The sequence below is a fragment of the Trichomycterus rosablanca genome, chromosome 1 (assembly GCF_030014385.1).
Source record: "Trichomycterus rosablanca isolate fTriRos1 chromosome 1, fTriRos1.hap1, whole genome shotgun sequence".
NCBI classification, from domain to species: Eukaryota; Metazoa; Chordata; class Actinopteri; order Siluriformes; family Trichomycteridae; genus Trichomycterus; species Trichomycterus rosablanca.
In genome coordinates this window covers 46,671,338-46,696,881 of record NC_085988.1, presented here as the reverse complement: position 1 = coordinate 46,696,881, position 25,544 = coordinate 46,671,338, and the positions used below count along the sequence as shown (strand labels likewise).

The following is a 25,544-nucleotide window of genomic DNA, read 5'->3' as shown; positions in this document are numbered from 1 at the left end:
TATTTGTTACCAATGCAACAATTTATATGCAAACTGTGTATTTCTTATTGTTTTTGTTGTTACAAGCAACAGAATAACAGAATAGCTGGTTTTAATTCAAATGAAATTGTCGTGATTGCATAAATATTTGTAATTTGTTATAGCGTAAAACAGAATTTTTTGTATTTACTCATATTCTAGTTTATATTACGTTACTTCTAAAAACGTAAAGTTCCTTAAGATGTGTTATTCATACATTCATGGTTAACCTGACTTTATTTTTTACTTTTGATTTTTTAACAAAACAAAAATGTAGAAATATTTGTGGGTTGACTTTCATTAGAAACCTATTTTACAGATCATAATGTTTTTATTTTTAAGCCAAGTACATTAGTAGATGAAGTAAAAATGACAAAAGCTGTAATTGTGTTGCTGTTAATCCCAACGCAGAAACTGTCAGGTGTGTGTGTGTGTGTGTGTGTGTGTGTAGTCAGGAGCAGGTCATGAGGACACACCGTGATACACAATAGACACGTATTCAACTACCTGCCCTTCAAGCGCCCCTTGGAATATATAATTCTAAATAAATAAATGCAACAGTCAAATCAGTTAATATACGATTTCTTCTTTAATGCAGTAGATAGAACTGGACTGTGTGTAGTGGTTCAGCTGAATGTTATCTTGATATGGAAAAGCAGTGTCAGTAGTTCTGAATGCGTGTGACTTGTGAAAGCCCCTAGTTGAAAGTTTTGGGCAGTGCTCCACAGGTCCTCGTCCCTCCCTCCTGTGAGGCGCTGGTGGTGAAGTGGGTCGGACCTCACTGCAGCTGAACTCTATGTGCAGCTTGTTCTTCCTGCACCTTTAATGGGATTGATGAGTGAATGGAGGAGCAGAGGAACTATACCGGACTGAGAGCACCAAGAACTTCACCTTTCTCCACTTAACCAGGCTTTTACTCCATCTCTTTCCTCATTCACTCCAAACTCAAACAAGCTTCATGTGAGCAAGGCGGGGGCAAACCAACAACAAATCACTTCTTTTCCCTTCTTTCACCTTCACAGTGCACTTCTCCACTACATCACCTTTAGTTTTTTTGTTGCTTTTTTAATTTACTGGTACCATCTTGGATACTTTGGCTTAAAGCACCGCTTCACAAGGGCACGTCTTTTCCTGAAGTCTCACCAACCGGCACCAAGATTTTCTTCTGCCAACTTTACCGCACGTCAGGGAACCAATCCACCGACAGGGAGAATTATTTAAAAAAAAAAAAAAGATAGATTTTTTTCCTTTGCAAAAAGAAGCATTAAAGTAACGCAATGAGTCTCAAATCAGATTCTGAGCAGAACAACAATGTATCATTAGAGGAGGAGGTAAGGGAAACGCTACTTTTACTCAGTCAACTTAACGTTTGTTTCTGCGGGACGGCGCATGATAAACTCTGCCAACTTCTCCCTCTTTTTCTTTTTTTAGACTCTTGTTTTTAAATATGGCATTACTTTATTTCTTACTGTTAAGTGAAATTTTAAGACATATTTAGAGTCGAGAGTTTTTAGAGCATGAAGAGTTTTTACAGTTGATTTTCACGGCGTGGGAATTGTTTGCTCTGAACTAGTACAGGTGTTTGGACTTTTCATGTTAGGACGCGTTGGAGTTTTTTTGTTATTCAGAAAACCAAACATTCATTATTTTATGGTTTTTATGATTTTATTTGCTCTTTTTCGTACCGAGGAATGCGCAGGAGTTGTTCATTGTGCAGCTGGTTGATGATTAATCTTTGGAAGGGCAGTGTAAGGTATGCTAACACACCTAATACTGTATGTGGAACTCGGCCTAGCTCCTTTAAGAGGAAAAATTCTATTTTCTTATGACTTTTTTCACTTTAAAGTCGTTCTGGGAATGTATTTTAAGGCATTTAATCTATGTAGCCTAGTTTGTGAATCTTGTTTGTTTAGAGCTGCAGTACATTTTTGGTTAAGATTTAAAGGTGCTGTGTGATGCACTAGAACTTAGTCAGCTGTAATATGTATTTAAGCCTGTGAGGCCTTTAAGTAGTAAATGTAGTAAATGTGTGTCTCAGTGTTGGTGAAAAGCCAAAGTAAAATTTTGTACAGTCCAGCTGTCACCTTTTGCCCCTGCACTGGAGGGATTTCCTGCTGCATGTCTGCTTTGTTTAGTTTTCCAATTATTTTTGCAAGAGACCTTAAGCCACTTGTTTCGCTTCAGGACTGCTGACCATTTACTCAAACATAGTGATCAAAGCAATCAGCAGACCTGTAAGATATTTACTTAGTATAGTTTTGTCTTTAAATTAGTCCTATTTAACAAATCTTTAAAACATGTATTATGCTTTGTTATGAATACAATTTTCAAAGTTTGCCCTGCACTTTTGGATCTGGATTCCATTCTTGTCTCTGGTCACACTCTTTGAAGAGTTTTGCATGTTTTTTGTCTCTGTGTGTCCTTAATGTACTCCCGTCTTCTCCCACCTCTCACATACATGTAGAAGGTGGATTGGCTATTGGATATTAAATCTGTCACGAATTGTGTATAATACCCTTAGTGTTTTCCTGTCTTATATAGTCTGATTTTACAGCAACAATATAGTCATATAAATTATAATGGAAATTCATATGAAAACAGTACTAGATCTTCCGCTCTGAGCATCACCAAAAGTGAAGCTTCAAAATTACCCTGGGTTCACATCCTATATATAATTTAAATCTATAAGAAAATCTTTCTCGTTTGTATTTATTTCAGTGGGTTGATATTATTTAGTATAATCATTATTTAATTTTTTCCTGTGGTGGTTTGTGGAGTTTATTATTTTTTATGGAGATTGAGGTACTGGGTCAGTGGGTGTGATTTAATAGTCAAATACCCTGTTGTGTTTAAGTAAGCCTGAACTAAAATCAGGCAATGAGCTACATGTTCTCAACCAGATCTGGGAAGTGTTTCTAGCCTACTGGCCTATTGATTAGTTCCTTTGTATTTTTTTTTTTTTAAGTAATTAACTAAGTCACCAACAGCTGGACTTGTAATTATATACTATGATATTCACCCTGGTTGTTGTGCTTTTGTAAATCTTTTATTTATCTTAGATTTTTTTCTCTCAAGTTCAATACAACATGTGTTGAAAACAAAATGTTGCTAGTCAGGGATAAGCCCTATAGTTGTAGTAAACTTGAGCCTGGTCTTGCTGGGATCATTCATTGTTTTTATTCTTGGCTTGGTCCAGGCCCCCGTGACATGGCTATTCTTTTTGAAATAAAGGAAATGATGACTTATTTCCAGTGGACCTGTATTGGTGGAAGTGAGGCATATAGAAATATGAAGCTTAAGCTGAGGTGGCTGAATTTAAAATAAAGATGCACCTGTTTGGCCGATTGTTTTTGTAATCTTGTAGTTTTAATCATTTTGTTTTTTTAGAAAATGTTTGTTCACTTACCCTTCTTTATGTAAATATGGATTGGAGTAGTGAGCATTAAAGGCTGTTTTCTGAGATATGATAGAAAAGCAAGTGTTTTTATGGTGTATTTCTTTTTACGTCTAAATTTGGGTAAAGAATTGGTTACAGTCTATGTTTTTATTATTATATTATATTTTATTATTTATTTATTATTTATTATTATTTTCTTTTTCTTTTTTATCAAGTTCGTCAAGTTAATGCCGACTCCTGGCGACCATATGGATAGCGTTTCTCCAGAACATCCTGTCTTCTGTATGGGTGTTCTGGCTTCTTACCACCAATAAATAAACATTTATTTCATCTGATTCACTTGCGTAGAGATATGAGACTTTCTGCCTTCCACTGTATCATTGCAGAATTCCTATTCATTTCCACAGAGAGATTTGTGCATCCACAAACACTTTTTCCACGCTTAGTTTGCTCACTTACACTTCGTAGCCATGCATACACTTAATGTCTTCACTTAACTAACACAGTTTCTTATGATTTCTGTGTACAGTCAGTCTTAAGTTCTGAACAAAAGCTGCTGACAATGGAGAGAATTTCCTTTTCTATAACAATAGGAACGGAAAAGTTGCGAGCGGGCAGCAATAAAGGTAGTCTGATATTTGATTAATACACAGTACATCAATAAATATACTTTGTCCGCTGCTGTTGCTGTTCCTCGAAACACGAGTTCACAGTCAAAACCCATTTTCATAGCACTCTTTCTAGCCCAGTAGATTTAGTCACATTATTGTCATCATGTATCCAATGTTTTACAAGGTACTATTGTTTTGTCCTGTAATTACTAAAGCATTTTCAATTTCTAGGTACGAACACTCTTTGTCAGTGGCTTGCCAGTAGACATTAAGCCCCGGGAGCTGTACCTGCTGTTCAGGCCATTTAAGGTATTTAAACCAATCAAATGCCGCAGAGTAACATTTTTCTTCCTTCTTTTGTCTAATAGTTGGACTGTTTTTACAGTAGACTGAAACAAATATTGTTTCATGTCTTTTTCTGTCTACTTTGACTTTAAATAAACTCTAAAATTGGATAGATTTGGAGGAAAAAAAAAAAAAAAAAAAAAAAGTTAAAACTCGTCCAGCAGGACAATGATGTCACAAAATCTAACCCTAAACCCACTGAATTTGTGGGTTAAGCTGAAGAAGAAAGTCCATAAGAGAGGACGGAGAAATTTTCTGTAATATGGAGTGCTCTCTGATATCTTGCTCTGGATTCTCCAATCTTATCAAGCAATACAGTAGAAGGATCAGTGCTATAATAGTAAAACGGAGATGACGATGTATAAAATGTAGTGGTGCCAATAATGGGAACACAAAGGTGCCATTAATTGTGGAGCTAACTATATAACTTTTTTTTTTTTTCATTCAGTTTGTTTGTTTGTTTATTAGGATTTTAACATCATGTTTTACACTTTGGTTACATTCATGACAGGAAACGGTAGTTACTCTTCACACAAGGTTCATCAGTTCACAAGTTTATATCAAACACAGTCATGGACAATTTATTATCTCCAATTTACCTCACTTGCATGTTTTTGGACTGTGGGAGGAAACCGGAGCACCCGGAGGAAACCCACACAGACAGGAGGAGAACATGCAAACTCCACACAGAAAGGAACCGGACCGCCCCACCTGGGGATCGAACCCAGGACCTTCTTGCTGTGAGGCGACAGTGCTACCCACTTAGCCACCGTGCCGCCCTTTCATTCAGTAGAAGTGCTTGTGTGGTGACGATTGTTTACTTACAATTATAATCAAATAAATGTTGTTGTTTTGGTACAGGGATATGAAGGCTCACTTATAAAATTAACCTCAAAGCAGGTAAAATGAATCACTTAACATTTTTCTGTTGTTACACATAGTATCTTAATAGTTAAATGTACTATTTAATATTTCTGTAAGTATTAAAAAGTCTTAACATTTTATTATTTAATAATGCAAAAATTAGACACTTTAATTAAGGAAACTGTCATTTAGCATCCAATACTAAATACTGTATTCTGAAATTTCATCTGCCTTGTTTTTTCCCTTAGCCTGTTGGCTTCGTTACCTTTGATAACAGGTCCGGGGCTGAAGCAGCAAAGAGTGCATTAAATGTAAGTAACGCATCACACTGTAAATGTTCATTCTCTTATCTGCTGCAACACATGCTTAGAATTATTGATCTGCTCTCCACCCTGTGTGTTAACAGCTCGAGTGTGTATAAGTTTAAATCCAACTTGGCCCTCTTGTGTCTAAAAAGTTTGACTCGCTAATGCCCCCGAAAGTGGAAAGTTCCATGACGTCACTAGGCTGTTGGCTCAGTTTTTAAAACCCCTCAGTCCTGTCAAAATCCAACAGCTTACTTATGTATCTGCTTAACTTTGTACATTTTATTCTCAAAGAGTATAACATGAACACAAGTGTCAGGAAACATACCAAATATTGACAAATCCAAAATGATGGTTTGTGATAGGATGCTGAAGCATGTCAAGATCATCACTGATAAACTGATAAATAGAAGGAAAAGAGCCAGTGTGACTGTAAATAAAACAACCTGCAGCTATGCCGGGCCTTTGCGGACAAGACTGAGTATCAGGGCTGTAATGTGTCTGTTAGTAATGTGTTTGTTAGTTAACCTTTGACTTGCAGCTTGCAGTCACTGTTCTTTTTGGTCCATGTTTGACATGCAAATAAATGACCAGTTTTCGGGAGTGATGCATCTACAGTTCAGACATTCACATGCTGGCCTTTTGGAATTCTGTTATATGTTGGACTTTGCATTGGACTCTAGCATATCACATATCATCAGAAACATGCTGTTAATGGACAGTTAAACTTATGTTATCTACCTGTCAATAACTGTAACAAAATCCCCTGTAGTTCTATGATCAGCTCTTCAGCATTCCATGCCGTGTAATGTTTATGAGAAGAGAACATTACATCACATTTCTAAAAAATATGACTCCTAATCTTAGTCTTGTATACTGTTCTGTCTTTCTTAAGGGCATTCGCTTCGACCCTGAGAACCCCCAGACGCTGCGTCTTGAGTTTGCTAAGGCGAACACTAAGATGGCAAAGAGTAAGCTGATGGCCACGCCAAACCCCTCGAGCCTGCACCCAGCTCTCGGGGCTCACTTTATTGCACGCGATCCATGTAAGTGTGCTGTTTTCTCTTAAAACATGTTAATACAGTGAAAAATCATATTATGTATTAATCATTTAGAATACTGTAAGATTCTGTAAATGCACCAGATGAATAACAAGGTGCTATTTTTGTTTTTTAAAGAAAACATGTTTGAAAATCATATTAGTTCTAATAATAAGCTTTAAATCTGTATTCAATATGTGTCAAGATTTGTTTAGGGGTTGTGTTACTAAAGTACAGTTGCAAGTAAAGTTTAAATTAAAGTTTAAATTACCTGATTTTTTTTTTTTTAATTGCTGAAAAAATCATTCTAATTTTGCTAAATCCTCCTTTAGTAGCAATGACATTTTACATAGCTGCCTACTTTTGGACCATTTCTAGATTTCTTACCACACTGAATCATGCCCCAGCAGTTTTTCCCCCCCAAAGTGAGTTACCCTAGGGGTGAGCAGTTGGGGATCAAGGGAAATACTTAAAGATTCAACAGTAATCAGTAGAATCCTGGCTCCACCGAGCTGCTAATGAAAATTCCTCTGATAAGTAGTCTACTGTCCTAATCACTGAGCTCCTACTGGCTGTATCTCAACTGTCAAGTTGCCAAGTGTTTTTTCTAACTGTATTTACATCCTGTCTATTCTCATTAATTTACCTTATATACTTTACCTTATATATGTACATTTTTCTTTTTTAGCCTGCAATTTAAATTCATAACCATTAACTTAAATGGTTTGATAAATTTTTTTAATTCAAAAATATGTGCTTAATGTGGCTTGAAAGTTAGATCAGACCACATTTTAAAAGTTATGTACATTTTTTTAGCAGTTCGTTTTGATTTATGAATCCCAATCAGCCTTTGAAAATGTCAGCGTTGGTCAATAACCTACTAAAATAAAGGAATGCTTTTAAAATACTTATTATTTAAACCTATTACTTACTATTAAATACACGTCCAATTATTTTGTCATGTGGCAACTAAGGCAGTTGTAGCCTAGTGGTTAAGGTACTGGACTAGTCATCGATAGGTCTCTGGTTCAAGCTCCACCACTGCCAGGTTGCCACTAATGAGCCCTTGAGCAAGGCCCATAGCCCTCAATTGCTTACACAATATACTGTCACAGTACTGTAAGTCACTTTGGATAACAGCATCTGCTAAATGCTGAAAATGTAAATGTAATGTGGCAGCACCACAACTCATAAACGTATAAAGGCCACAGTAAAGAGCTTAGTTAATGTTTACAACTAACAAAAATGTAATCGTGAATCCGAGCATGGCATTGTTGTCTGAGCTATATAGGCTTCCTTATGTCAGCAACATATAATCTCCTGGCTTTTTAACAGTACAGTTTTTAGAGTTACACTGAATGGTACAAAAATGTCCAGAAATAAGCAGTTTTGCTGGTTATCTATTTTGATATATGAGGTCAGGGGAGAATAGCAAGATTAATTTTTGTTGACTAATTCAAGGAAGGCACCAGTAATGAACGAGCACTGGCCACAATGTATCTTGTGTCTTATTATAATGCCTTATCTAAAAAGTGGTTCACTGAACATCAAAAACTTGTGTATGTGGAAGAGCATTACAACCAAAACTTCAATGCTGTGTAACAATACACATACACAAACACTTTGTGAGGGGGTAATTTTTCCTCACGATGCTCTATTTAGGGTTGCCACAAGCATGGTTTTCTTTTTCTCACAAAATTAGGCTATTGTGAACTGTATCTATGACAAAAATCTTTTATGATATTTACCTTATTTTATGTGCACACAGCGATACAACGTCCTTCTTCCTACAAAATACAAAATAAGGCATTCTTTTACTTTAGACTGTGCTTAGAATCAGATTTATTTATATAGTTATTTAATAAAAATAACACTTTTTTGCAGATGACTTGACTGGCGCCGCGCTGATTCCAGCATCTCCAGAGGCGTGGACACCATACCCACTGTACACCACTGAGCTGACCCCTGGCCTCCCCCATACAGCCTTCACTTACCCTGCAGCCGCCGCTGCTGCCGCTGCCCTGCACGCCCAGGTGAGGGACCCTCTGGTGTGTTCCTGTTCCTAAAATTTAACACTGTACACAATGCCTGAGATTGTACAACAGCTCAAACTGCTTGTGTTTCAAAATTATGTACAGAATAAATTCTTTAGTGGTTCATTTAAAAACCTATTTTTATAAGCGCTTGAACTTGGGATACATGCTCATACAGACAGGTAACATAAACCTGAGTTTGTTCTAACGGTGTCAGTAATTTCGGTACTGCTTACAAAGCAAATCATCTCGAGTCATTGCTGAGTAATACCCTGCTTTTCTTATATCTCTTAAAACATTCTTTCATTTGCTGGTGTTGAGGGAGTATAGCAGAGGGAGTACAGCAGAAAATCTGTTTTTAATTGAGTCTCTGCTTGGATTATATATTGGTTATTGAGTTATTTTGTAGCCAGCGAAGGCTGGTTAAACTTTATCCAGAAGGCCTGTGTGTGTTTTTTTTACAAGCTAGTAAAATGCTTTACATAAATACCCACCAGAGTTATGGGGAGGATGCAACCAAACATCTGCAGGTCTAATACACACCATGTAAATGCAAAATAAGATTCAGCAGAACTACCAGAGGTTGAATGATGTCTAACTTCTGGTGGTGGTATTGTGGATTTTCTGACAGGAGCTTTTAATATTTAATGCTGCTCACTTCCATGCTTAATTGAATGTGACTGCTTTAGTGGACTCTGTCTTGACAGAGCAAGCCTATTGATTGAGAAGCTAAACTGTGCCTTATGTTGTCATGACGACAGCCCAACGTAAATGAAAGGCACAAATTTGATGCTTCACTAGACTTTGGGTGCAGAGATTGGTGCTATGTCCTTTGAGGAGCAGGCATTTTGCCAGAGTCACATGCACATTTGTGAGTTTAACATGCTGTGAACTATGCCTTAAGAAACACAGTAAAACTGATCAAGGTCCAAACTTTTAGTGCAATAAGTAATTTTGTTTCAAAAGGGCATTTCACAGTTCATAAATTATTCAGCATTTATGTATTGTGAAGTATATGAAAGTTTACATAGTTGTCCAATAATAGAAAACATCATAACGTGTTTTATATGTTGGACAACCAGTAGCTGCCAAAACAGCTTCAGTATAAACAAGAACTACATGAATCTACAGCTTAGATTGATGTTCTGTGTAACACATTATTTCAAAATCAGATTAGTTAAACTGCTCTTTTGAAAAGACAAATCATATAATTTACCAGACTAGGTAAACCTTTTACTGACTTTTCTTTTTAATTTAATCTTATTTTCATCCACCGCTTTATCCTGGTATGGGTACGTCAGGTTCAGTTCCACTGATTGGGTTAAAGGAATACAGTGGACATGGTGCCAGACTTGACCAATCTGTGTTGATGCCTGGTTGGCCGTTAATAGACTAGGCTAGACTTGGCTAGTGTAATAAACTGCTAACCTGAGTGCTATAATTTTAATATGTCTTTAAGATATTTATTCTAATTTCATATTCAGTTTGTATCATTAAAGTACAGTGAGGGAGGAAAAGGTAATTGTTTAAGATTATATAAATACAAATAAATCAATATACATATAAATTAAAATATACAAAGAAAATTTAAGCAAAAAACTCAAAGTAAAATCATTGACAAATAACAGGCAATGGAAAAAACTCATTTGAGGTTTTACTTTGAATTATACTGTGTGCTCATATTTTTGAACTATATATGTGCACGATGTTGGGGCTGCTGGAATAAATATAATCATGTTGGATGAGCGGTGGGCCCCAAAAATCTTGTTTACACTTTAAATATTTGATCCAGCCCTAAAATAGCTTTAAAAAAGAATAGTCATGGCAGATCAAATGTCAGAGAAAATGACCATAATTTAGAAATACTGTAGTTAGGAAACAGTCTGCTGGAAAAGTACTACTGCTATAATACCAATGCACTATAACAACATGGAGAGACGGCTCAAGCTATACATCCTGAATGGAGCACCAATTTATCACAGGGCATCACTAATTTACTCACTCACACCTAGGTGGAAGATAACTGGTGTACCCAGACTAAACACACACACACATGAAAATAACATCAGAACAGCAGATGCTTTTATTCACAGTGAATTATAGTCTGATTACTATAAATCAAGCAAATAGGGGTTAAGTGGTGGTGATTTAAACTGGTGATTCTCCAGTCAATAGTCTAGAACTTTAATCGATGAGCTTCCCCTGCTCTAAGTAGTAAGCAACCAGACTCAGCTTTTAGCAATAGCTAACTACCAAACTTGGTAGTTAAACAAAGTGTGATTTTTAGTATTAGAATAATGTATTTTATTTTTCTTTCCATTGTCATGTCTTATTACCACTTTATCCTGTTCAGGGTCACGGTAGGTCTGACTTCCCCAGAATCACAGGCCGCAATGCAGTAACAAACCCCAGACAGGACGCTAAATCCACTACGAGGCCTTGACCACCCCCGACATAGCCAACCATGTCTGCATGTAGATTGCCAACCGGCCAACACCATTGCTGGTGATTTGGACCTTACAACAATAGGCTAGCTTAATTTACTTATGTGTTTTTTTTATTAGGATTTGGATTTTAACGTCATGTTTTACACTTTGGTTACATTCATGACAGGAACAGTAGTTACTCAAGTAGTTACACAAGATTCATCAGTTCACAAGTTTATATCGAACACAGTCATGGATAATTCAGTGTCTCCAATTCACCTCACTTGCATGTCTTTGGACTGTGGGAGGAATCCGAAGCACCCGGAGTAAAAACATGCAAACTCCGCACAGAAAGGACCCAGACCGCCCCACCTGGGGATCAAACCCAGGACCTTCTTTCTGTCAGGCGACAGTGCTACCCACTTAGCCACCAAGCCACCCAATTTACTTATGTGTCCTCCGAGTGTCTTAGAATTTATATATTTACAAAATATAATAAACTTGAGTTTCTCTGACCAGATTGCTTAAATTACTTCAATGTGGTGTTTGCTGAAATTTGGAAACAGCTAAAGTTGTAAATCCAGAAACTTAATTAATTTGTTAGGATTTTAATTAACCTTTTGGCCTTTAGGATAACCTTTGATATTAGCCTTGAGGGGTGTTACTAAGTACTGATTTGGTTGGCTGTTTACAGTTACAGCATTCAGCTGTATTTAACAACTTTATTTTACAACTGTAATTGTGTTTTATTTTACCCCATAGATGCGCTGGTACCCCACACCCTCTGACACTTCACAGCCTGGATGGAAATCCCGCCAGTTCTGTTAAATATTTAGTGAGTATTACTAGATTTAGTGAGATTTCATTAGGGTGTTTATTAAATCAATGTCAAAATGAGATCTTTCTCTGCAGATGCCTAGCCGTACCTGAGAGTTCCAAGTCCCCTCCTTTTCCACATGGAACAAGATGTACTTGTCTCGACATTTCATTCAGTCTGCTTTATTTAAAATATAAATGATGTATGAAGGACTTTACTGTTATGGAGAAGTAGTTTCTCTAAAGGATTCAAGCACAGGACAAAACAAGATGTTGATTACAGCTAAGGCGGCGTGGGCTAATGGTACAGTATTTACATTTTCATCGTGTGCAAGTTGAAATATTCTAGCTGCTCTCTGTTTGTGGTGTGTGTTTCAGGGGAGTGGATAAGCATTATGCATGATAAAATGTAGTTAATGGCATGACTTTAGAATGAAAAGTTGTGTGTCTGTTTCATTTTCTCTTTTTCCCTTGTGATGGCATTGTGAGAAGAGTTTGTCAGCTCTTTCTCTTGCTTCAGTGAAGTGTTTGACTTGCTTTTTACCTGTGTGATGATAGTATCAACATGTAGGCCTCTACAAGTATAATTTGTTTCTGTGTGTTTTGGATAAATTCCACATGCACTGGGTTTTTTTCTTTCATATTTTGTTATACCTTGACTGTAAAATTGTCTAGAGTGAGCAAATCGTTCCGAGATGCTTCTCTTTTCAATCTGTTATATATACAATGACCCTGGTCTGCCTAAATACTGGTATCTGTGTTTGTTTAAAGTATATTTGAACAAAAAAAGTACAAGTATTTTTGTACATTTGTGTCATAATGGATATTTATGCAGTTTGTGAAATTAAATAATTATATCTGTATAAGATGTTAAGTCTACCCTTGTGGTGTTTTGGTGTTGTTTTGTCTCTGTCCTGTTTGAAGTAGAAAAGTGCAATTGTTTTGTGTTGCTTGGTGTTGATTAATGATCTACCCAAACTGTGGATATATTAAGTTTATTAAGTGAACTGCTAAGATGAGATTGCTGTTTGAAAAAAATAAAGGAAAACATGATTTTTTTTTTTTCTTTGAGAATGTTAACTGGATAATAAATAGATTGATCTGAGACATCTTGCTGGAGATTTCTTTACAATGCATTTGAACACAGTTTTATTTATTATGAATCTATGTAGAATCAAAACTGTATTATTATTTTTGCAAACCAATTAAGTTTTTACTTAAAGCTTGGACACCTAAAGCGATATCGCTTACAATGTCCTATAATATCCTTTTATAATGTGCACAGAATTCCCACTTTTGTAAAAAAAAATTGCAAGAATAACATTAATAAAGTAATGTGTGGGTTTTCCCCCAATCTTCTTGATGCTTACTCAACATCTGCATTGACAAGAGAGAGCTGAGACTATCACTTTTCACTGCCAGTGGTGGAGTCTCACAGAGAACTGCATTGTGTACGGCGAGCACCGATAAGCTCTTCAAAAACCATTCATCACTAGTGCAGTCAAGTTAACCAGACAGCAGAGGTTGCAATTGTGATAAAATGTAATAAAACCCTATTACACTTCCTCCCTTAGGCATTCCCTTTGTGCCTGTTTGGACACCCAGCCAGGTAATAGCACCACTCATTGCTAAATCATGTGTTGTTATTGTTGTGGCAACAGGTTTGTAAAGGCCCTTTCATGTTTCAGCATTAATGAAGCCCCTCCAGTGGTCTGCACAGAGCCCTATTGAACATCCTTGGGATAAATTTTAACCTCGATTCTAAGCCAGACCTCACAAATACTCTACTGACAGACACTTTTTGAGAAGAGTTGCTGGCTGTTATAGCCACCAAAAGGATGTTGGCCAAATAGCATATAAATAATAAAAATTTACACTGATGTGCCAAAACATTAGGACCACCCACCAAATGTGCATGACACTGCTAGTTTTGTAACAATTGTGCAAGTCATAGATGTATTAAATGTTAGGCAGATTGAGGTTACTTGTTGCACATGTGATGAATACACATAAAGGAAGCTGTGGTAAGTACCCACTGACTGTGGTCTGAGGAGGGACAATCCACAAATCACAGAAAGGTTGTTGGGTAGGCAAGACTCATTGATGCCAGAACACATGGAGGCTAGGACATTGGGTAACACCCAAAAGAATTCAATTGCAGAATATTGTAATACTGGTGATGAAGCAGTGGCGATTTCTCTAAGACTGCAAGGGTAGCTCAGCTTCCCCTAAAATGTCAAAAATTAAATGGTCAAATACGTACAGTTGTGTTAATGTTTCATTGACTACAAATGTGTTAGAACACGTTCATCTCGAAGACGAGTTCATTCAGAATCAGCTACTTCTTACAAATCGACTGACTCGATTTTGTTAACTTCTCATGCATTCCCGTGGCGTCAATGCATTTGCCCGTAGAAGCTTGACTGTCATTGGATAAATGCCACGATTTTGTCCCGCCCCCGGACGCTGAGCGTCTCTGGGGGTGAATGGAGCTGGAGCTCTGGACGCGGAGCTTCTGCAAGATGAATGGAGGATCAGTCGAAAGGCTGAATCCTGTTTTGATTGACAGCTATTTTGAGATCTACACCGTCACTTAATCACTGGGAGCTTCAGTCCCATCGCGGATTTTGCGAGTGAAGTCGAAAGACAAACTGCAACCCATTTCTTCGATAGGATCACAGGCCATTTTCTTGAAAAGGAATGGAGGGCAGAATTTATGTATAAATAAATTGACAAATTTTATGATGTAAGCCGACAATGAGCTTCCCCTCTTTGAAAGACCAGCAGCCGCCACTGTAATGAAGTGTACACCAAAGAGCTCATGCTAACTCCTGTTCACCACTGAATGCACCTACAATAGGCGCAGGCACAATGGACCTGGAAGATACTTTGCTGGTATGATGAATCCTGTTTTCTCCAAGATCATATGAATCATGTTTACATATGGCAGAGATGGCACCAGGATGCACTGTAGAATGATTCACCTTACAATGTACATAAATTGAAGGAGCTGCTGAAAATGTCTTGGTACCAGATACCACAGGACTTCTTCAGATGTCTACTGAAGTCCATATTTTAGCAGGGAAGAGCTGTAGGTCACATTCTGCTTTCAGAGCAGCTGTATTTTTATTGCATGTATTTTAAATTATGTTAAAACATTATCACGTCACGTAACTTTTGCAGATTTAATAGATGGGATTAGTTTAGCTAATCCCAGAATGCTTTATATGATTTATAAATTGGATTTATAAGTTGTCCATGAAAAGATCAGTAATGTTTTCCAGAGCTACATTTAAGAGAAACACCTTATTAAATAAAAAAAAACACCTTCTTTCTATTGCATAAAATCTGCGTTAATTTACATGTATTTAAAATGTTAACTGTGTAAAGTGTGTACGGCAGATTTGATATAACCCATTTGCTTTGTGACATCATGCTGTATGTAGCTATTATGAGTACATTGTGGCTGTGATAAAATGCACACTCTTACCACCAATATTTAGACAGGCTGTGGCATTTAACAATGCACTTTTGATATAAGGGGACCAAATGTATGCCAAGAATACATTCCACACACCATTACACCACCGCTATCAGCCTAAGCTGACATTAGACAGGTTCCTGGTCTGGCACAGTGCCTTAGTCATAGTCACATTTCTTGTTTCCTCTGGTGTTACATGTGAACATTACCTAACATCACAAGCTCCTGATTGGTGTTCATATGATTTTATGCATTGTAGAGTGTGTGTGCTTGACTGGCCTGCCTGCACAACTGTTAAATGACAATTTCAGAGTGTAATAAATAACTGACTCTTCAAACCTTGTGCTAATACTGGTAAAGTATACAAAAGATATCAAAGTGATCTCAGCTTATAATTCTTTCTGTCTGAAATGTTATTAAGAAATCAAAGTTAAGGGATAACATGGAAGTCTGGAAGACCACAGACCTGAACGTATACTGATCAGAAAAGCAAAGCTGCAGGAAGATTTGGCTAAAAGACATAATGGACTCCTCAGTAGAGCCTCGTGTCAGAAGTAATTGTGTGAAGGGTGAAAAACAATATCTAGGTAAGGGACATTATGGAAGTTAAAATGAAACCCTTTGCCCATTTCTTTAAACCAAGCTTTTCCTCATGTCCTTATAAATATTACTTTGTGCACAGACCGGGACACAGTCATGCAGGAACAGGAAATGGTTTTCCCTAAACTGTTTCTGCAAATTTGGAAGCATATATTTTCGTTTGAATGATTTATTATAAATGTTAGCAATTGTTGTGGCTAATGTTGTGTCCCAATGCTTTTGTCCATATAGTGTATTGACCAACAGCGCTTGTTTTGGTAGTTTTAACCTGATTTACAAAATTAATATTTGATCATATTACTTTATAATGAATGCAAATGGTGGCATTCAAAACTACTTCCTGTTAGGTATCACCTGTTAGGTGTTTAATTATTAGTCATTACTGTTTCATGAATGTTCTGCCATGTGGTCATGTTGGGGTATGGCATTCCTAGTGCAAAATTGTGTCATTAGCTGCCAAAGCCTGAATCAATGCAACACACAAAACCATGTTTGTCTTTGAGGCATTAATGAGAACAATTAGGATTTTAAATTAATTTGGCATGACAGTGAGCAGAGGGAACTTCCTACCCCCTCAATTACACAGCTGCTCCATTCAGACCCTGACCGTCTGAATGGAGACTGTCAGTGTGTGTGTGCGAGTGTGTGTGTCACAACACACACATACACAAACCATTTGATTACACACTTGATTTGACAATAGGAACTCTTGTCTGTACTGTTGGACCATTGCAGGAACTGAGCTAGCTAGTGTTTAATCTCTGTAAGAATCACTAATCAACTTCATTATGTGAGATTTACAACCCCAAATCAGAAGAAAAGTTGGGACAGTATGGAAAATGCAAATAAAAAACTCAGAGTTTCTTACATTTACTTTGAATTTTGTTTAACTGCAGACAGGATGAACCTGAGATAGTTGGGGTGATAAAACATTTGCCACTTAATAATGTTGCCATTCCTTCTTACAACACAAAAGACATTTTAGCACAGAGAATACCAAGCGATAAAGGGTTTCAGGTGTTGTTCTATGCTGGTGTTCTCTATTCCCTATTCTCCAAAAATTCTCTATTGGGGACAGATCACGACTGCAGACAGGCCAGTCCAATACCTGCATTCTCTTCTTCTGCAGCCATGCCTTTGTAATGTGTGCAGCATGTAGTTTTGCATTGTCTAGATGTCCCTGGAAAAGATGACGTCTTGAAGGCAGCATATGTTACTCTAAAATCTCAATGTACTTTTCTGCATTATAGCTGCCATCACAGAAGTGTGAACTAGTTTCGTCAAGGGCACTGACACAACCCTATACATGGCTTTGGACTTGTTGCTGATAACAGTCTGGATGGTCCTATTCATCACACTGCGTCCATTTTTTCCAAAAAAGATCTGGAATGCTGATTCATCTGACCACAATACAAGTTTCCTCTGTGTGATGGTCCATCCTAGATGCCTTCGAGCCCAGAGAAGTTGACAATGCTTCTGGACATGGTTAACATAATGCTTCTTTTTTGCAGAGTTTTAAGTAGCATTTGTGAATGTAACTCTGTATTGTAGTCCTTGACAAAGCTTTGCCAAAGTAATCCCTTGGTTATGTCAGCTATTGATGAATGACAGTTCCTGATGCAGTGGGTGTTCAGTTTAGTTGTGCGCCCTTGAGCTTTATGTGCTAAAATGAATTCAGATCATTTTGATATTATCTACTGTAGAGGGAGGAATATGTAAGTCCTTTCTGATTTTTTTAAGTTACATTTCAATCATTTTCAACATTTGTTGACAACCTGGAGATCCTCTGCCCATCTTTGCTTTTGTACCAAGTCATGATTACAATCACCTGTTCAGAATCATATCAGTATTTAGTTTTTTACTTCATTACTAGCCCATAATTGCATGTCTCAACTTTTTTTGGAATGCGTTGCAGGCCTAAACTGCAGGGATTTATGTATATTAACAAATGAAATGAAGTAAACAAAAAATTCCATACTCCATACTGTTCCAACTTTTCTAATTTGGGGTTGAATTAAATTTCACTATTTTGCAAGTCATTACCTGTGCCAGTGCCCCTCTTCTGTTTTAATTATTTAATTTACTAAAACAAGTGTAACTTAACAAGCTAAAACAAAGACACTGTCCATGTTATTAAAGCTATAGGGCAGCAGGTAGTGTAGGACTACAGCATGTTGTTCCACTGTCAGCAGAATTATAAGTCATTAATCCAATTTTCTCCAACCACCCAAAAACATGCCAAAAGTTTGATGGGCTACTCATAATGGCCCCTAAATGTGAGTGAGTGCATGATGCTCCTCGTGACTGGCACCCAATCCGGAGTGTGTTAAGGTCTTGTGCTCAGTGGTTCTGAAATAGGGTTTGAAGGTTTTAAACAGATATTAGTAGCTACTAAAGGTAATAAAAGCATTAAGGCTCTACTTCTGATTAATTGAAGCATCTCAAACACTGGACAGGACATTAATTCATTTTAGGGCAACACAGACTTATCCATTTACTCACTTTCAACTTTTGCATGTTTTCAGATGGTGGGAAAAAACTGAGGAACCATGTTCCTGACATGCCCCACTTTGCTTTTTTAAAATTCATTATTCAGTATCATTAAACATACATAAACACACACATATACAAAGTAAGGGAGCTAAAGATTTTTGTCTGACTTCATGAAATTATTTCGAGAAGGGAGGTAAAGAAGAGAATTTCTGCACAATGTCAACAGCATAACTGATATGATGTGAATTCCTAAGCTTACTGCATACCAACATCAAATTCAGAAATGAATTATGAGATAAATGACAAATAAATTATAATACATGTAGATGGAAAGATTCAGCCTAGTCTGACATATATTGGTCTGTGCACTGTCTGTGCCAGGGCTCTTACGTCTTTAGCCCAGCTGTTTTAAGGAAAAGGGATTCCTTCCCTCAGCTTTAATCATGATGCTATCAATCCTTGGGCACTTTGGTTCTAACAGGTTTTAGCAGATTTATGTTCTTCGACTGTTGTTTACCTAAACAAAGTAAACAACAATAAAATGTTCACTATAGAAGCACTTCTGTAAGTCGCTCTGGATAAGAGCATCTGCTAAATGCTGAAAATGTAAATGTAATGTAAATGAACACAAAGAACCTTCCTGCTTAGATAAAAAATAAAAAGTTGAACTCTCACAAGTAAAAGGAATTTACAAAGACAACAATCGCATGACTAGTCATGTGCTCCCATTAAATTTACTTTTCAGATGAATTGTCTTACAAAATACATTTTGTTTAACTTAAATACAAACCCAAATCAGAAAAAGTTGGGACAGCATGGAAAATGCAAATAATAAAAAAAACACAGTTTCTTACATTTACTTTGACTTTTATTTGATTGCAGACAGGATGAACCTGAGATATTTCATGTTTTGTCTGGTCAACTTCATTTCATTTATTAATAAACATCCATTCCTACAACACATTCCAAAAAAAGTTGGGACAGTAAAGCATTTAGCACTTTGTAATGTTGCCATTCCTTTTCACCACACTTAAAAGACGTTTTGGCACCGAGAATACCAAGTGATTTAGTGTTTCAGCTTTTATTTTGTCCCATTCTTCCTGCAAACACGTCTTAAGATGTGCAACAGTACGGGGACTAGTTTCTTGCTGGACAGAACTTCTCAGGTCATGCCACAACATCTTGGTTGAGTAAAGGAGCAGACTGATTTATTAGGTCAAATAACAAAACACACATTTCTTGTTCTTGTTTTTTTTTTTTACATGATCTCCTGTTATTATAGTGATTGTAGACTGTTCAGGACATGAAGCAGAAAACAGCACCAAAACATGATTCTCCCTTCACCCATACATCACAACTGGGATAAAATTGTGTGAATTAGCTTTTTAGCCAAACATAGCACTCTATTTTGTAACAAAAATGTACACTGAACTGTAAAACATCCAGGTTGTTTATATGTGCAAGGGGTTTAGAGACTGGAGTGCTTATAAATCAACACGTTGAAGCTCTTTAAAGCTGCTGATTATCATCCGGAGCAGAAGTCTCCCTCTTTGTAAAGAAGTCACTAGGAATAGAGAATTTGTGTCTACAGTGTTGTAAAAATGTCTTCTAGTTTTGCATATTTGTCACACTTCTATATTTCAGATCATCAAACTACTTTAAATATGATATTTTTATATTATATTATTAATTATGATTTTACTTATTGAAGTAAAATGCTGTTTAGCCCTACCTAGCCCTATGTAAAAAACTGGCCTCTTATCTACTAAATCAACCAGTTAACCAAATTCAACTGACAGCTGGGTTTAATTTCACAAGCCTTACCCAGGTATAATTACTAATTATTCTGCTCTCTACCAAAAAATCCTAAAGAAGAATGTATGTCCATCAGTTTGTGACCTAAACCTGAAGCACAGTTGGGTTATGCAGCAAGCCAGTGACTCAAAGCACACAAGCAAGTCCACATCTGAAGGGCTAAAAAAAACCTTAAACAGTCCCTTCATCAAAACTCATGAAATCCAGGTAATCTTATATAGTTTACAAACCTTTTTGTGAAATTTACTAGTAAGAGAACAATTACATTAATATTACATTAGAGGTGGCAGAGCAGGACCTTAAATAGAGAGCAGGCTGTATGTGTTGTTGAGCTGATATTTTGTAAAAAGCAATAAAACCAAGAATCTGTGATTTGTTCATTCTCTTAAATATTTATTTATCTTGCAAAAGTACAGAGAAAAGATTTCTTATGTTTTCACCGACCAACATTGTATTGTGTAAAAAAGGTATGTTCACCACTGTGTTACCTTGCATATTAATTACACTTTATTTGGAAACTAAGAGGTTTTGCCTGTTCTTATTTAATACAAAACGTCTCCTCTTCATGACGTACAACACATTTTCAATAGGAGACAGATCTGGACTGTCTAATTTCTAACATATTTGATTTTATAACGATTTTATTTTATTTATTAAATATAACGGCATGGTGGCCCAGTGGGTAGCACTGTCGCCTCACAGCAAGAAGGTCCTGGGTTTGATCCCCAGGTGGGGCGGTCCAGGTCCTTTCTGTGTGGAGTTTGCATGTTCTCCCCATGTCTGCCTGGCTTTCCTCCCACAGTTCAAAGACATGCAGTCAGGTTAAGTGGAGATACAAAATTGTCCATGACTGTGTTTGACATTAAACTTGTGAACTGATAAATCTTGTGTAATGAGTAACTACAGTTTCTGTCATGAATTAAACGAAAGTGTGTAAAACATCCTAATCCTAATAAATAAATAAAGTTATTAAATATAAAGTGACTGTTCATTAACATTTGAGCAGATGTTAAATTTTTTCTTAAAAAAAATATGTAAGGATGCTTTCTTTTTTGCATACAAATGTATATATTAAGTAATCATTTGCTTCTGACTGTTTATAAAAGCACAAAGGCACGCCTGCATACAAAGTAAAGATTTAATATGGTGTACTGCTAGTCAGTAAGATGCTAGTTAATTGACTGATTCTCATTTCTGTTTATGCTAAAGCCTTCACAGAACAGTTCATGCCCTTTTAATTTAACCTTAGGTTTACTCTGTCTAATGTAAACACCAGTGTGACGTCCACAACATGGGTTTTGATTAACGTCACCCCTGTCCAGCTCTCCCACTCCTTAACATGTTTAGCATTAGTAGTTGTACTTGCTGACGTTTTGTGATTTTACTTCAGATTACTCATCTGAAATAAACATGTTTTGCATGTTTCGATAACCTTGTGAGTTTGCAGTGCTTAATACTTTACTCACATGTTAAATAATGTTTAATGCAATTATCTTTTTCCACTTCTGTTTGTATTAAGCCCAATGTTTTACTCTAATAGCTTAATAGCTTACATAGTAAAGTTTTTTGAACCTCTGAGGTAAAACAGCTTAGCTGCGTGATATGCTTTGAAAGACTGCTGTAACACGACATGTTAATTGAAATAATGTATTAAAAACAAAAATACATTTAGTACCACTCTACATAATATTAAACTACTGTTGTGTTACAAAACTGTTGTCAGGACCTCTGAGAAATTGTGGTGCTACTCATCAGAAAGGTTTTAGCGCCCTCTAGAGACTTAATAGCAAAATTGTTATTCGGCCTAAATAAATTGTGGATAGTGATCAAATACAATTGCTTTTTTTTACACTGCAGGTATTAAAATGTTTTACTTTTTCCCAAATTTAAAATGTAACATGCAGTAATGTCTAAAATCTACTAAGCACTAGTAAATCTACTAGTAATCTACAAGTAAATCTACTACTGACAGAAAACTCATAGACTTAGGTAACCTTTTACACATACAGTTGCAATCAGACTTTTTCATACACTTGTACAGTTGTATGCAAAGCCTGTTTAAATTATTCTCGTTCAGCACATTATCCCTTGCCTTTTGACACTGTGTTTTATTTACCCTGTTTAAGGCCAAATGGTGAACTACCTTCTTGCTGCTGCAACAGTGCCATCTACTGTCTGGTCTAACAACTTGCTGCTGACCAGAGTCGAAAGAGATGTGTGCTACCCAGTGCCCCCCTTTGACCAGGGAGGGTGGCATGCAACTGGCAGAGGTCACCAGAGAGCTCAAGAAATTAAAGCATGTCTAAATTGGGACATAAATCCAAAAGAAAAAAGGTATCCTTAATACAGCTGCACATTTACTTTCACTTTGACCAAACATTTTGGCACACACAGAAGGTTTGGATGGGACACAGCCCAAGAACAGAAATTTATCAAGCATGCTGGCCTGTGATACATAAACAATCTAGGCCACGTTTACCCTGACAAATTAAGTGCTGAAGTCTAATTTTTGGTCATATTTGTTTTAGTTTTTAGTCTGTTTATGTTAGCATTACACATTAATCATGGACAAGAATTTAACAGACTCCTTTTTCTGACCTTGCTGTGTAAAATAACTGGTGATATGAATAGTATATGCAAAAATTATTTACAACTGTCAACCATTCTTTCCAGACATTAACATATATAATAAAAGCATTTGACATTTAACAAGGATTAATGGAGGAACTAAGCAATTTTTTTCTATAGATATTTATATTCTAAGCCAGTCTGTGACACACTATATGGCCAAAAATATTTGAACCATAAACTTGTTGGACATCCCGTTTAAAAAAACTAATTGTATTAAAATAGAGTGACCTCTATCTTATCTTTTCAGCTATAACAACAGCCACACTTCTGAAAGGCTTTTCACTAGACTTTGAAGTATGTCTGTGGGAATTTTTGCCAATTCAGTCAAAAGCATTTGAATATTAAAGAAAGCCGCGATTCATTGAACTTTCCTACATGTCTGCACAGGGACACAGTCATGCTGGAACAAGAAAGGGCCTTCCCTTAACTGTTGCTGGTAGTTGGAAGTGTGCAATTTCCTTTGTAATATTGTTTAATTACACCTGTTAGCAACTGTTGTTGCTAAAACACATACATTAGAAGGGGTGCCCCAATACTTTTGTCCATATAGTGTAACATTATATAGTAACGTTTATACTGATAAAACATGGACCTGCACTGATGATTTCCTTCTGATTGAGTAAATGTGAGTGTGTTGCTTTGTCCAGAATGTGTTCCCTCTTTGCATTCTGCATACTGGAGTACAAACAGTACAAAATGAAAAAGAATGTCTCAGCATTTAGTGAGGGAGAAAAGGAAGAGAGCACAAAGATTTAGTAGCTCTAAGATATAAAAAGCTTTAAGACTTTAAATAGTTCTTAATCAAAACTCAAGTCAAATGGAAGCTGCACAGGCAAACAATGAGTTTGGAAAGGATTCATAAACAGAAAAGAAGACAACAGAAAATAGCAATCAGTGAAAATTGTATGTATGCTTGAGCTAGAGTGACAATAGAAAGCAGATGGAAAGAACTGTCAAAAAGTTCAAAATAGCTCTTCATGTAGCCATAAATTCATAAAGCCATAAACAAGGGAAATATGCACATATACAGTGTATCACAAAAGTGAGTACACCCCTCACATTTCTGCAAATATTTCATTATATCTTTTCATGGGACAACACTATAGACATGAAACTTGGATATAACTTAGAGTAGTCAGTGTACAGCTTGTATAGCAGTGTAGATTTACTGTACTCTGAAAATAACTCAACACACAGCCATTAATGTCTAAATAGCTGGCAACATAAGTGAGTACACCCCACAGTGAACATGTCCAAATTGTGCCCAAATGTGTCGTTGTCCCTCCCTGGTGTCATGTGTCAAGGTCCCAGGTGTAAATGGGGAGCAGGGCTGTTAAATTTGGTGTTTTGGGTACAATTCTCTCATACTGGCCACTGGATATTCAACATGGCACCTCATGGCAAAGAACTCTCTGAGGATGTGAGAAATAGAATTGTTGCTCTCCACAAAGATGGCCTGGGCTATAAGAAGATTGCTAACACCCTGAAACTGAGCTACAGCATGGTGGCCAAGGTCATACAGCGGTTTTCCAGGACAGGTTCCACTCGGAACAGGCTTCGCCAGGGTCGACCAAAGAAGTTGAGTCCACGTGTTCGGCGTCATATCCAGAGGTTGGCTTTAAAAAATAGACACATGAGTGCTGCCAGCATTGCTGCAGAGGTTGAAGACGTGGGAGGTCAGCCTGTCAGTGCTCAGACCATACGCCGCACACTGCATCAACTCGGTCTGCATGGTCGTCATCCCAGAAGGAAGCTGACGCACAAGAAAGCCCGCAAACAGTTTGCTGCAAACAAGCAGTCCAAGAACATGGATTACTGGAATGCCCTGTGGTCTGACGAGACCAAGATAAACTTGTTTGGCTCAGATGGTGTCCAGCATGTGTGGCGGCGCCCTGGTGAGAAGTACCAAGACAACTGTATCTTGCCTACAGTCAAGCATGGTGGTGGTAGCATCATGGTCTTGGGCTGCATGAGTGTTGCTGGCACTGGGGAGCTGCGGTTCATTGAGGGAAACATGAATTCCAACATGTACTGTGACATTCTGAAACAGAGCATGATCCCCTCCCTTAGAAAACTGGGCCTCATGGCAGTTTTCCAACAGCATAACGACCCCAAACACAACCTCCAAGATGACAACTGCCTTGCTGAGGAAGCTGAAGGTAAAGGTGATGGACTAAACCCAATTGAGCACCTGTGGCGCATCCTCAAGTGGAAGGTGGAGGAGTTCAAGGTGTCTAACATCCACCAGCTCCGTGATGTCATCATGGAGGAGTGGAGGAGGATTCCAGTAGCAACCTGTGCAGCTCTGGTGAATTCCATGCCCAGGAGGGTTAAGGCAGTGCTGGATAATAATGGTGGTCACACAAAATATTGACACTTTGGGCACAATTTGGACATGTTCACTGTGGGGTGTACTCACTTATGTTGCCAGCCATTTAGACATTAATGGCTGTGTGTTGAGTTATTTTCAGAAGACAGTAAATCTACACTGCTATACAAGTTGTACACTGACTACTCTAAGTTATATCCAAGTTTCATGTCTATAGTGTTGTCCCATGAAAAGATATAATGAAATATTTGCAGAAATGTGAGGGGTGTACTCACTTTTGTGATACACTGTATATGGGTCATTCTATAATTTGGGGTACATTTCACATCACCAAAAAAGT

General features: G+C 37.2%; 1 protein-coding gene across 2 annotated transcripts; it reads left to right on the top strand.

Moving 5' to 3' along the window:
* The first annotated feature begins 853 nt into the window (after window positions 1–853).
* On the top strand, window positions 854–12,960 carry rbpms2a (RNA binding protein, mRNA processing factor 2a). Of its 2 annotated transcripts, none has more exons than XM_062993618.1 (8): window positions 854–1,349; window positions 4,258–4,335; window positions 5,233–5,271; window positions 5,484–5,546; window positions 6,436–6,586; window positions 8,465–8,613; window positions 11,802–11,874; window positions 11,952–12,960. In XM_062993618.1, the coding sequence occupies exons 1-7, from the start codon at window positions 1,296–1,298 to the stop codon at window positions 11,865–11,867; spliced, it is 600 nt and encodes a 199-aa protein (XP_062849688.1). In that variant the 5' UTR covers window positions 854–1,295; the 3' UTR covers window positions 11,868–11,874; window positions 11,952–12,960. The 2 variants fall into 2 exon arrangements, with proteins under 2 accessions (XP_062849688.1, XP_062849680.1); XM_062993610.1 differs by having other exon boundaries at window positions 8,465–8,628.
* Window positions 12,961–25,544: the final 12,584 nt, after the last annotated feature.